The sequence below is a fragment of the Alosa alosa genome, chromosome 15 (assembly GCF_017589495.1).
Source record: "Alosa alosa isolate M-15738 ecotype Scorff River chromosome 15, AALO_Geno_1.1, whole genome shotgun sequence".
Taxonomy (NCBI): domain Eukaryota; kingdom Metazoa; phylum Chordata; class Actinopteri; order Clupeiformes; family Clupeidae; genus Alosa; species Alosa alosa.
The window spans coordinates 14,427,520-14,440,502 of record NC_063203.1 but is presented as its reverse complement, the minus strand read 5'-3'; the positions used below and the strand labels follow the sequence as shown (position 1 = coordinate 14,440,502).

The following is a 12,983-nucleotide window of genomic DNA, read 5'->3' as shown; positions in this document are numbered from 1 at the left end:
CTGTGCCTTCTGGACAACGAAACAACAGCAGGAACCATGAACAAAAGAAACAACTTTAAAGCCCTTCAATCAGCTTTGATCATTTTAAAATATTTTATTTCAAGATCCAGTTTCAGTGCATGCTTGAGTTTTAGATCCCTATAACCCACAAATCAATCATCCCAAGAGAACAATTAGTAGTTGCATGAGAAGGAGTCATAACAACACTGCAAAGTGGTTCAACTGATAATGGATTTTATGAGGTGGCGATAAAACGATTTTAGGGCCCTGTTAAAACTCAACGACACAGAAGGTAAGTTGGTGCAGCCCCATCCAAGCGAAAAGAGCCTCTGCATCAGTATGGTGATAGCAAGGAAATCAATAGGAGAAAGAAAATGCCTAAAGCAAACCAGAAAGAATTTGTGTGCAGGTTTGAATGGGACTCATGGGGCGGTGTGTGTGTGTGTATGTGTGTGTGTGTGTGTGAGAGAGAGAGCAATAGAGAGAGAGAGAGATGGAGAGAATATCCTTAAACCAATCGTTGTGTGCAGACTATTCAGCAAAAACATTCAGCATACCAAGGCACTGTAGCATAGCACTGCTCAAAGAAGACAGAACTCCTTAGCCACTTCTTGGTTTCCTATTTCCATGCAGTGCTGGTAGGAAGCCATTAGGAAGTAACGAATGGGATACTCTCTCTGGTGATTAAAAACACTACCATTGCTCAATGCAAGCCTGCCAGTGAACACTGTGTGGAGTGCGTGGACATACTATCAGTGGGGAGGTAGAAACTGGGAAAAGCTCTGCAGACCAGCATGTATCGCGCAGTGCACCACACATCTACACACACAAAACACAAACACACACACATCTACACACACAAAACACAAACACACACACACATCCACACACACAAAACACAAACACACACACACATCTACACACACAAAACACAAACACACACACACATACACACACACACACACAAAACACAAACACACACACACATCCACACACACAAAACACAAACACACACACACACATCCACACACACAAAACACAAACACACACACATCTACACACACAAAACACAAACACACACACACATCTACACACACACAAAACACAAACACACACACATCTCCGCACACAAAACACAAACACACACACACATCTCCACACACAAAACACAAACACACACACATCTCCACACCGAAAAAAACAGCTTGTCGCACAGCACATATGTTTGCAGATGTTGGCGCTGCTGTCAGTTAAAATCAAACCATCATTACTCCACAGTGTTTTTTATTATTCACTGGAATTTTCAACAGCTTTTTAATTAGACACAGCATGCAACATACAGCACAGTGAATGTGTGCATGCCATGCACACAGACACATATACACATACACACTATACACACCCATAGACATGGCACACACACATGCTACACAAGCACACACACACACACACACACACACACACACACACACACACACACACACACACACACACACACACACACACACACACACACACACACACACACACACAAACACACAGGAAGCTTTTAAAATATTAAGAGTGTGATATGGGAACAGGCTCAGCTTTTAAAGCTGTGCTAATTCTGGAATCTCAAAGTAGGAGTTGGTGTGGGGGAAAAATCACTCCAATTGCAAAGCAGCTAACCCCGTAGGTCTGTCCAATCCACCACAACCCTCCTTCCCCTCTCCTTTTATCAACCAACCCCCATCCTCCACCCAAACTACCAATTTATCCCTGCGCCCCTCCCCCACTCCCTCTGCCTCTAGACTGCTGGAGTTATCGGCGCAAGTCAGCCTCTCCATAATAAGTTGACAGCTGTAGAAAATGGCTGCCTTCAATTTGGTTGCTTCTCCTCGCAATCTCATTACATTACACTGCGGCTGTTTGCCCTTGAAAGCTAAAAATAAATAAATAAATAAAAATAAAGTGTTTGTATTGAAGGGTGTGTGAGTGTGGTGGGGGTGGGGTAGTGAGGAAGAACACCCGAGAAGGCACTGCAGAATCGACTGAGAGATAGGAAGAGGAGCTAGCAACCCAACCTGCGCCATCTATACTGGCCCAAACCCATTTCTGTACGGCCAATAGCGGGTGTGCCTGTGTGTGGGTGTGTGCATGTGTGTGTGATGTGTGTCTGTGTGTGTGTGTGTGTGTGTGTGTGTGTGTGTCTGTGTGTGTGTGTGTGTGTGTGTGTGATGCATGTGTGATGTGTGTGTGTGTGTGTGTGTGGGGGGTGTATGTGTGTGAGTGTGTGTGTGTGTGTGTGATGTGTGTGTGTGTGTGTGTGTGTGTGTGTGTGTGTGTGTGTGTGTGTGTGTGTGTGTGTTCCACTGAATGCTATTTAGACTGGGTTCAGCTCCAGAGGTTTTGGCAGGTTAGTCGCGAGAGACTGGGAAGCCAACGATGGAGCCCCAGACAAGCCCACAGAGACATGGCTCCTAATCGCTCCATTTCATTGGCACCAAATTAATTAAGAGTTTACAATCAAACAACTGTTTGTCGGGGAGGCCAATATTTAATACTCTATATGGCAGTGCAGCGTGAGGGAATGCAACATTTACTAAAAAATGAAGGAGTAGAGAGAAATAGGAGTAGAGGCGTTTTCGTGTATTTCAGACCCAAATTACAAATCCACACAGGTAGACACTTACACACACACACACACACACACACACACACATGCACACGCACGCATACACATACACACACACACTTAGACACACACACACACACACACACACACACACACACATGCACACGCACGCATACACATACACACACACACACACGCACACACACACACACATTGCATATTTACAGAGAGACAACAGAGACACACAACCACATTTCTGAAACACACAAACAAAAAATATAAGTCAGCAGTGAAGAAGAAGACAAAGAAAGCCTGGAGCGTCCTCTGCCTTTTTCTACCACCTCAAAAAAACCCACAGAAACCAAAGGCAAACTGGAGTGAAGCAGCTAGCCAAAAACAAAAGAGCTCCAGCGCCGAGAGAGAGAGAGAGAGAGGGAGGCAGAGGAAGGGAGGGAGAGAGGGAGAGAGGGAGAGAGGGAGAAAGAGAGGGGAGCTGAGGCCATGGAACAGGGAGCCACCCGACTTTCTCCATGACAGGCACACAGACACAGCATCACCCTCGGCACCACCTTCCCTCTTTCCTAACCCAATTTCTGGGGCAATAAGGGAGCACATTAGCAGGGGAAGGTGAGGGCGCCTGGAGCCCCAGATGGACAATGGCTCCTGAGCCAACCCCACATGCCTGTGTCTTTCTGCTTCGCTCTGGCTACTATGGTTGTTTATTTCGTGACCAACTACTACCTGGGATCCAATTAGCCACAATTAAAAAAAAAAAACACTTTACTGTGAGGAGGCAGAGCTCCCTCTAGAGGCCAAGTGAGGGTAGTACTCAAAGCCAGGGATAGTGTTTGCACTGAAATTAATTACACAATTTCAATATGAACCCTGCAACGAAATGATTCGAATTTTGTGGCAGTGAAAAATGTTGAAGATTCATTGTGACACATTTCCTGAGAAAGGTGTATGAGCAAGGCGTCATCCATCAGGTTAAGAAACCCAGGACTGTCCTCTAGAATGAACACAAACAATTTATTGCCGTCTGACAATCTCTTATTATCTATGGAAAAACACTATCAAAAGTGAGGCCAGGGCCTTTGGTTAGTGCTAAGCCCAATCCTTTCATTGTTATTCACCTTTAATGATTAATGCATTTGCACAGATGCATGGAGTCGTGACAAGCCCATCCATCCACAGGTAAACGATCACAGGGAGGGAGTATTGAGGAGTATTAGTTTGAAATCAGTCTGGCATGGTGCCAGAGCACCCTCCTCATCCTGCGTGCCCACACTGCCAAGAGCCCAGGCTGGGGCTTATTCAGTGAGCTGGGGCCTGGCGGGAGAGAGAGGAAATCTGTGCACCCATCCCCCCAGTGTGTCTGTCTGTAGATTACAGTATGCAATATCACCCTTACCCAGGCGAACCCTCCCCTCTCTCCATCTCGCACTCCCAACCCCTCCTCCTCCCCAACCCAGCCGGCCCTTCCCCTTCCCCCTGCCCCCCCATCTTCCCTCTCCTCCACTCCCTGCTCCTACCCTCTTTCTCAGAACCCAGTCAAATGATTTATCTAGCTTTCTTTTTCATCTCTCTCTCTCTCTGTCTCTCTCTCTCTCTCTCTCTACAGACGGGCCACAGCTTTTCCCCTGTGCCTCCTCCAAAGCTAGGTCACTGAGGACCAGCCCTGGAAAGCCAGTCCCATTCAAACACTGTGAACAACACATACATTTACCCACTCACACAGACATGATTAGACCAGCAATCAGCCCTACATATGCTATATAGTCTACGGAGCTCTATGGAAACATGCTTATGCTAGTGTTTTTTTTTTTTTTTTTGCAGCATCTCTGCAATGGCAGCCACAATGACACAAAGCTGCACGATGGCCCAGTAAGGGCCAATGACAAGTTTCCTTTCCTCAGTACAATCCCGGGCACTCCCTGTGACCACAGCTCTGTAACAGGTCACAGATAACGCTAACGTTAGCTCACGCTAACATGGCACAGCCTCTCTTTGGCTCAGCTGTACACACCATGCTTCTGACTGCCACATGCAAGGTGACCAGATGATAATCACTTTGCATCTGCATTGCTGAACCGGAACTTTGTGATGAGGCAAACAAACATGAGTGTGGCTATCTGGATGTGCACTGCCATATTTGTAACAACAAAAGGCTAGCCCGCTGCATGCTCAAGAGCTTCTTTTTTTTATTAATTATTATATCATTAAAATTTTATAATTTCTCCAAATCTTACAGCAACAGTGGAATACATGGCTATGCCAGGGTCCTGATTTCATTTCACCAGAATGTGCTGAAATATAATCTGCATTGTCATCAGAATGATAAGAAGAGGAACCTAAAAATCGAATGATGTGGTCACTGTTGAATTCCCTTTTGTAATGCACGGAGTTCTGTCAAAGTACATTCTCCATAGCCCCTTGCTACACCAATGCCAGAGATCTAATTCTACATCTAGACCAGATACAATGTCTGTGGAACTCACTTTTGCAAGCATTGGATCATATGGAAATGGTAGTTTCAAACTAAAGACATCAAAGTCTTACACAGTAAGTGTTAGAATGGTGTTTTCTACATCATCACCTCTCATTACCTCTTAAAGTGCCTTGAGTAATTTATGTCACTTGAGTATCCAAGTCACTGCCTACAGCACCAATCCAACAGCTGTACTGTACACAGTGGAACGAGTCAACTCCAGAGTCTCCGTCCACTGCAACCACTGTGCTCTTCCAGGTGGCTGATTTGCTGGCTCAGCCCGGGCAGATGAAAGCCAGCATGTGGCGTGACATAACCCTGAGCGTGTGTGGCCCTGGTGTCCTGATGCATGTTTCTCCAGAGGTAAATACATGCTTATGTAAGCCACACACAAAGAGAGGAGAAGGAGTGTGTGTGTGTATGTGTGTGTGTGTGTGGAAGGGGGTTCAGAGAAAAGCATAGTGGCTAGCCACTCCTACAGCATAGTGGCACCATGGTGGACACTGAGGTTTTAAATGGGTGCTGTAACTGTCAGTCATTGCCACGGAGTGAAGCGCCACTGTCGGAGTAGGGGACGGCAAAAAACTATACAACCTAGAAAATGGGAGCCAGGAGGCCAGTTTACAGTAAAAGGCGCTGGAGCTGTGCTCTTTAACTCATAATACATCCCATGGTTACAATTCCATCTATAGCCTCACTTCATGGTCTAACCGCTTTCCCGAGAAGTCTTCCCGAGACTTCTGTTTGGAATTTATGAGCATCTTTGTGGGGCCATTCCAACATGGAAAAGTTCATAAGGCTATTTCCAACAGGGGTTATGATTAGCCCTTGTGGTTGTTTACTGTTTGTTTCTCATTTCTATTTCTTCACAAGATGCCGTTCATTCCTCCCAAAAACAACATAAAATGCTCTGCTAATTGCACACTATTTACTGGTAACACTACCTCTGAGTAGAGTCAAACTGATGAACTCTAGTTAGAATGAGGCAGGGGCATATACACAGAACTCCCAAAATCCTCTTTCTTTGGACATTCCCACTACATCATGAACAAGGAAGGGTTATACGTCAGCATTCAGACATTCCCGGTCCAGCCAAGTGGATTTCAAGTGGGTGAAGCTGAAGTTTGTGTGACCGGCTAGAGAGCGATGAACATTTCTTCCTGCAGCACTTTCATAATGTCTCCGGATTGAGGAGAGGATCCATCTATGTAATAACAGCCAAAGTGGAAGAGCCATAAATCTCGTCTGATGGACCCGCATTCAGCACTGGACTACTGCACCCGCCAGCACTGCTCCAGAGGCATGGTCCGCTGCACACAGACACAAGCACAGCATACGCAATCACACACACACACACACACACACACACACACACACACACACACACACACACAAAAGCACACAGACACACACACACACACAAAAGCACACAGACAGACACACACACACACACAAAAGCACACAGACACACACACAGACACACACACATACACAAACACAGGATATGCAATCACAAAACACAAGCCTGAACACACCTTGAATGTATACAGACACAGAGCACACACTATATACACCAACCCATATTCCATAGGGTCCACAATCACACAAACTAACATCCATAAGGAGGCCTACCGACATCAGTGAGAAGTGCAGTACACACAATCACACAGAAAGAGGCAAACGCACTATTCACAATTAATCAGACACACTCCCAGCCACTTATACACACACACACAACTACAGAGCACATACATGTGACACCCGACACCACCATAAATGCACACACAGGCAGAATACACAGGCATGCACACAAACTGACATATGCACATCACATGCTCTTAAATCACTGCACAGAACACAAACAATGCAAACGCACAGAGCAAAAGCATATACAGGTGAATGTTAGTAGTGTATGTTAGTAATGAATGTGAGTAGTGCACACAACAGGAGATTAAGCAAACATAAACACAGGTTGTCTTTCAAACACTCACATAGTCACATGTCCCTCCCGGACACAATACACTAACACTTTCATGCACATGCAAATGAACACAGAATACAAAAACATAAAACAGGCAAATGCACTGCAAATATACATATAGATGCATAAAAAAGCCACAATGATAAACTGACTCACACAAAAAAACGGACAGAAAGTGTAAACAAATGAGACACAGACACCAACACGTACAGACACAAAACAAAGTAATGCAAACACAAATGTGCAATATAGTCTGGTGCACAAATATCTACAGGCAGACAATAAAACAAAACTACACACACACACACACACACACACACACACACACACACACACACACACACACACACAACAAACAAAACAAACATACAGCCAAACACAGAAATGCTTTGGCGTATAAATAGCTTCACTTAGGAAATAAGTCACAAAGACACCCACAACATAAACGCCCTCAGGTGCTCTGCGAGGTTTATTAAGAAAAAAACAGTGGACAAACAAAAAACACACACACACACACACACACACACACACACACACTCACACAAACAAACACACAACGAACAAAACAAATTTCTATGCACACAAACTGTTCATACCTGCCACATAAAAATGATCTACCGGCTTACGGACTATACATTGCACACATATAAATGTGCACGTTCTCCTAGATAACTTCAAATAATGTTTTTTCATTAGAGCACCTGGAAATTTATGTCTTTCAGCCATTTTGAGAAAGAACAGTAAAACAATCCCCCATGTGGAGCCATGGCGCGGTAATTACAATTGATCTGAGGCTACGCACCACAAGAGCAACACATTCACTGGAGTAAACAGTCCGACTAAAGAAAAGAAAACAAAAAACCACAATCACAGTCGCACAAAGATGCACTGACCGCTGCTTTGGGAATGAACTCGAATGAACTAACGTAACGTAAACACACAAAGGTACACACAGACCCCACACAGATACTGTACTTTAAGAGAGACACATTTGCATAATGTTAATCGCAAAGGCAAACACAGGCAGTCTAGTGCTGACTGTGTACTCTACATGGACAAGATGTAGTGGGTTTGGAGTATCAACTTGTCTGCCACACTGTTCACCTCGTCTTCTTCTTAATGTCAGAGGCAATAGATTTCTCCTCCCGAAACGCTTCTTTGAGAACACTATCTAGGTTACTGCAGAGTGTGCCATTAGAGGAGAGAAGCATGGCGCCAACCTCGTGTCAGACCCGTCCCGATTCGTATGACAGTCACTCCAACTCTTGACATGGCAGAAGACTATCTGCATTTATTTATTCATGTATAATGTAAGAGCAGCACAGTCACTGATGCGTTCATTGAGGCCCTCTCTACCCGGCCAGGCTGATCGAATGGGCCTGAATGCGGGCCTGGTGCTTCATCTGTGTTTTTTTTTTCTTTTTCTTTTTGTCTGTCTCCTCCCTTCGCGTCATGCTTCAGCTCTCAGTGTGATAGCACACCTGCTAATTTATGAACCACATGCACTGTGCAGCATCCTGAGAAACATGATAATTTCAGAGACACCTATATGACTGTATGGAAATAGCACTTACTGCTGCACTAACTGTCCTTATAACACTCTGCCTTGATTGTTTACCTGGTTGGAAGTCGCTTTGGCTAAAAAGCGCCAGCCAAATATAATGCAATGTAATGTGTGTGTCTGTCCATTGCAGGTACACACACACAGTCACACACACACACACACACACACACACACACACACACACACAGTCACTAAGCACCCTCCTGATTATTCTTCATAAATGTCGCCTTGTGCACCTAGCAACTACCTGGCCAACAGATCCAGCTGAGTCTAGCCATCAGCCTCTCCTTCTCTCTGGCCTTCTTCCGCCAACTCAGCCTCCAAACTACAAGCACAAACGGCCACCATACACTGTTCCATCCCCAAGCAACAGTGCTATGACTGACAGTCAGTTAGGTAGCTTTGGAGAAATAGGTCATAGAGCTAAAAATACCTATCTGTGTCTCTCTTTCTTTCATTCTCTCTTTCTCTCTCATTCTTTCTCTCTCTCTCCCTTGCTAGACTTGTAAAGAAAATGAGGATCTATAAGTTGCGGAGAGAGAGAGGGAGAGAAAGAAGCTGACTGACTGGGAAAAAAAAATGCCGTTACAGAACTGCTGTAGACATTATGCAAACAAACCAAAACAGGGCAGAGAGAGAGAGAGCGAAAGAGAGAGAGAGAAAGAGAGAGAGAAAGAGAACAATCGAGAAATGAGGCAATGGGTTCAGGCTCCAATGCATTCAGCACAGGGCCACTTTAGCAGAGGCTCAGTGCAGTATTATATAGAATTCATTTCCCTCTGATCAACCAGGCAAGGCAGAATAACTATCAGAACAGTCAGCATACGACAGCTCCCTCAACGAAGTGACAGAGAGAAAGTATTGAGGGAAAGGGGGTGAGGGGTGGGGAGGGAGGGGCGCAATCAGAAAATGAAAAGAGAATAACCCGGGAATGAGGAAGAGGAGAGAAAAGAGCCTTGTTTAAAAATGAGAGTGAGAAACAATAGAAGTGACAGATGAGGAGAGGAGCAGAGGAGACAACAGTGAGAGAAGAGAGGAGAGGAGAGAGAAGGGGAGAGTGAGGAGAGAAGACTTGTTTGTCATGTTTGAGGATGCAGCTGGTAGGCAGTGTGGAGAAAAAAACAAACCAAGAGCACATTGATGCCACCCATGCCAATGGAATCCTTCGAACTGAATAGTGGTCAGGTTTAGGCAAATGGCCCGATCCAGACGGGGAGGGTGAAAGACACAGCAAAAAGAGGGAGAATGGAGCGGAGAGGGGTGAAAAAAGCTTTGAAAGACTAATCCTGTGGAAAAGTGAAGAATCCTCACAAGACTACTCTCATTTTCTAGAGATGTGTCAAAGTAATTTTAGGGAATAAGCAGACACCAAGAGAACCCCCATTGGATCATTTGATTAATGGACTTTACTAATCTTCTTGCATTCAGATGTAACATCAAACATCATACATCATATAACATCAAACATAACTGTTGCCATCAGTTATGCAAGCATGTTTGGTCTATGCTCTTTTTCAGTTCATTTCAGTCTGTTGTAACCTTCCTCTAAGGTGTCAACATGGTCAGTTTGCGTTCGCCACAGGGTATATTTTGAACAGTGAACAGTGATACCATGTTCACCATGTTCATATCATGTGCAATTGAACTTGTGCCCCAGGAGAAAAATGTATCCTTTTGCCACTTACAACACATGGACCTGAAGAAAACCCTGCTTCAATGTGCTGTAACTCAGCGACCATGAATGAATGAATGTATACAATACACAGGACTAAGAAGAGGAGGACACTTGGTTCCCACCAGGTGAAGCAGAACCATTCAGAGATTTCAAATATATATGCCATCATCAAACTGTTTGACAGTTCACCAAATAATTAGTAAAAAGACAACCGAATATGTCTTTATATTCTCTTATTAAAGGCTGGGTGATTCTATACCAAGGCAGCTCTCATGAAAGTGACACAAAACAGTGTTTGAAGTCTCGTGGACACAAAAAGAATACTAAAGAGGCAGACAGTTTGTATTCCACATATCACTTAATAATTCAGGCTTCATTAAATACCATCACAGTTGGTTTGTGCCGGCTGATGAAATCAAAAACATTGCTAGGCTATTACCACGGTTTAACTTGCCAAGACAACGCAAAATAGGTGCGGATACGTTTTGAAGTACTGCATGAAATGTCGTTTAAACTGTACCTTGCGATGGGTGACAGGAGCGGGTGCAGTTCTGCATCACCCACACTCCGCACAGGTAGGATAGCTTATACGGTTACCACAAAGAGACGAATAGGAGTGTGGGACAACTAGACTCAGTCTGGTTTTTAAATGGATGTATACATATCCTAGCAGAGGCAAGCAGCAAAGTATGCCCTTCGATAAGGTCTCGGTTTCTGAGACAGACGCAAAGCCACCTTTTGGCTGCCAGCCCGTGCGGGCGTCTGCGTTCCGCACGCGTACAATTTCTTGTCAATCCGCACAAAGGAATCGTACGGAAACTTGATGGAATGTCAATCGTTCATTCGGTAGGGGAGCGGGAGGTTACAGTAAATGTCTGTCCTTATAACGCAGCATAGGCATAAGCACTCTTAAATTAACCGTATCAATACCTACATATTTCAGACGACTAAATACAGATGCGTTTTCATCATTATAGTTGTTGGTCAATATTCTGGCCACTTCAAAGCTAAGGTTGTAAGGGCACATAGGAAATAGCCTAATCTTTGACGGACAGCAAAAACATAAAATGCAGTATTAGTAAGTGAATGGTTTTTAAGGACTAAAGCCGACAATTGCCGAGAGCTGTTTGGAGAGCTTGGTGTATTGTTTCTAACTCTATAATTTCGTCGTGCACAGGTAATATGTTGGCGACGATTCCATCTTTGGCGTGTTGGTTGTTATTTTGGGGCTGATGGAACGTCGCTATATCAAAAGAAAAGAAAAATCATCTCCCGATTTACGAACATGCAAGTTCATAGAGATCAATGTATGCTATTAACTAGGGACGCCGGGTCACGTAAATGCCACTTTCACATTCCACCATATCGCTCAGTAGAAGCTACGGTGTGCCAAATACAGAAAATTGTGAACGCGCGGCATGTCAACCACTACCGCTCTGTGAAAATGTTACCCAGATGCCAAATAAAGACGCCGTACTAAGACTTTTAGCCATTCCTCCAGTGTTCACGCTGCCGGCCACAGTGCACGTATTGACACTTCCAACTCTGTTATAAGGATTTCATGCAATTTTTAGAAAACTAAACAGTACGGCATGGCTCCGCACATTTCTGTAATAAACCAGAACAAAATGCATTTACTTACGTTTTCAGAGGGTTTTGAACCACTGTGGCCATTTTGATATAGAATGATACAATGTAGACTGCAGATGCCCGGTATTGTACATGTAATATACCAGCAATTTCAATTTCATTCATTCTCAGGGGCTGCGGCTGGAGCATCCAGCCAATAGGAGGGGGATTACTTATTGGCATGTTGGGGGAAATGTAGTTTTTATACGCATTGATATTAAACATACGTATAGAAAATGCACTACAACTACCAGCAAGGAACACTTTTAACCATATAATAGTCCCGCCTAAGACTACTCAGATAAGCCAAAACATTTACTGTAATGTCAAGGTTGAGATGTCGGAGCATCAGTTTTAATTGTAGTGTGTGCAGACCTTACACAATTTCCTCCTTGCTTTTGTGTAGGATTCTGCCGGTGCAGTGTTTTCCTGCAGTTGGTAGCGTCCAAAAATAAACATGGTCAGTTTAATTGTACACACACACACACACCTAGGATATTTTTTTACTTTATATATAAATAAATGCAGGTTTAATTGCAGTGACATATGCATTATGTTACAGTTTTATCACATACATTTCTAAAGGACTGTAGGAAAATGTGTCCATTGTGTACGTTGAAATATGTGTCTGATCATTTCAGTAGGTATTGGCAAATTATTAAAATGACAAATATTTTAATCAACACTATGCAACAATTAACCTCTTTTGAGCTATATTTTATAAGCAACTACTCTTGGTATCAACGTCAAATAGATTTTGATGGTATACATTCACGTGAAGAAGTACACACACGTGTCATTCCCACTAGTCATCCAGGTTGTATTTAGCAAAGAATATTTAGAGCGGAATCTTTGCTATTTACTTCTATAGTCTGGGTCAAAACACCCAGTGAATGTAATAAAAATCCTTCTCAGCATGACATCTCTATATGATGCCAGATTATAGCAAAACTCAGTACTGAATAGGCTGTTGTTTGAGAGATTTGTAAATGGGTAGCTTCCTAATTTTAGACTAAAACTCTATAATGCGTG

General features: G+C 43.8%; 1 protein-coding gene across 2 annotated transcripts in view; it reads right to left on the bottom strand.

Moving 5' to 3' along the window:
• dpf1 (double PHD fingers 1) overlaps positions 1–12,052 on the bottom strand; it is a 39,227-nt gene extending 27,175 nt beyond the window's left edge. The window contains exon 1 of one of the 2 annotated variants that reach the window (XM_048265376.1): positions 11,965–12,052. In XM_048265376.1, the coding sequence (XP_048121333.1) occupies positions 11,965–11,996 (32 nt within the window). In that variant the 5' untranslated portion in view covers positions 11,997–12,052. Of the gene's footprint in view, positions 1–10,842; positions 10,907–11,964 lie in introns of those variants that run through there. The other variant, XM_048265377.1, reaches the window with a different exon arrangement.
• Positions 12,053–12,983: the final 931 nt, after the last annotated feature.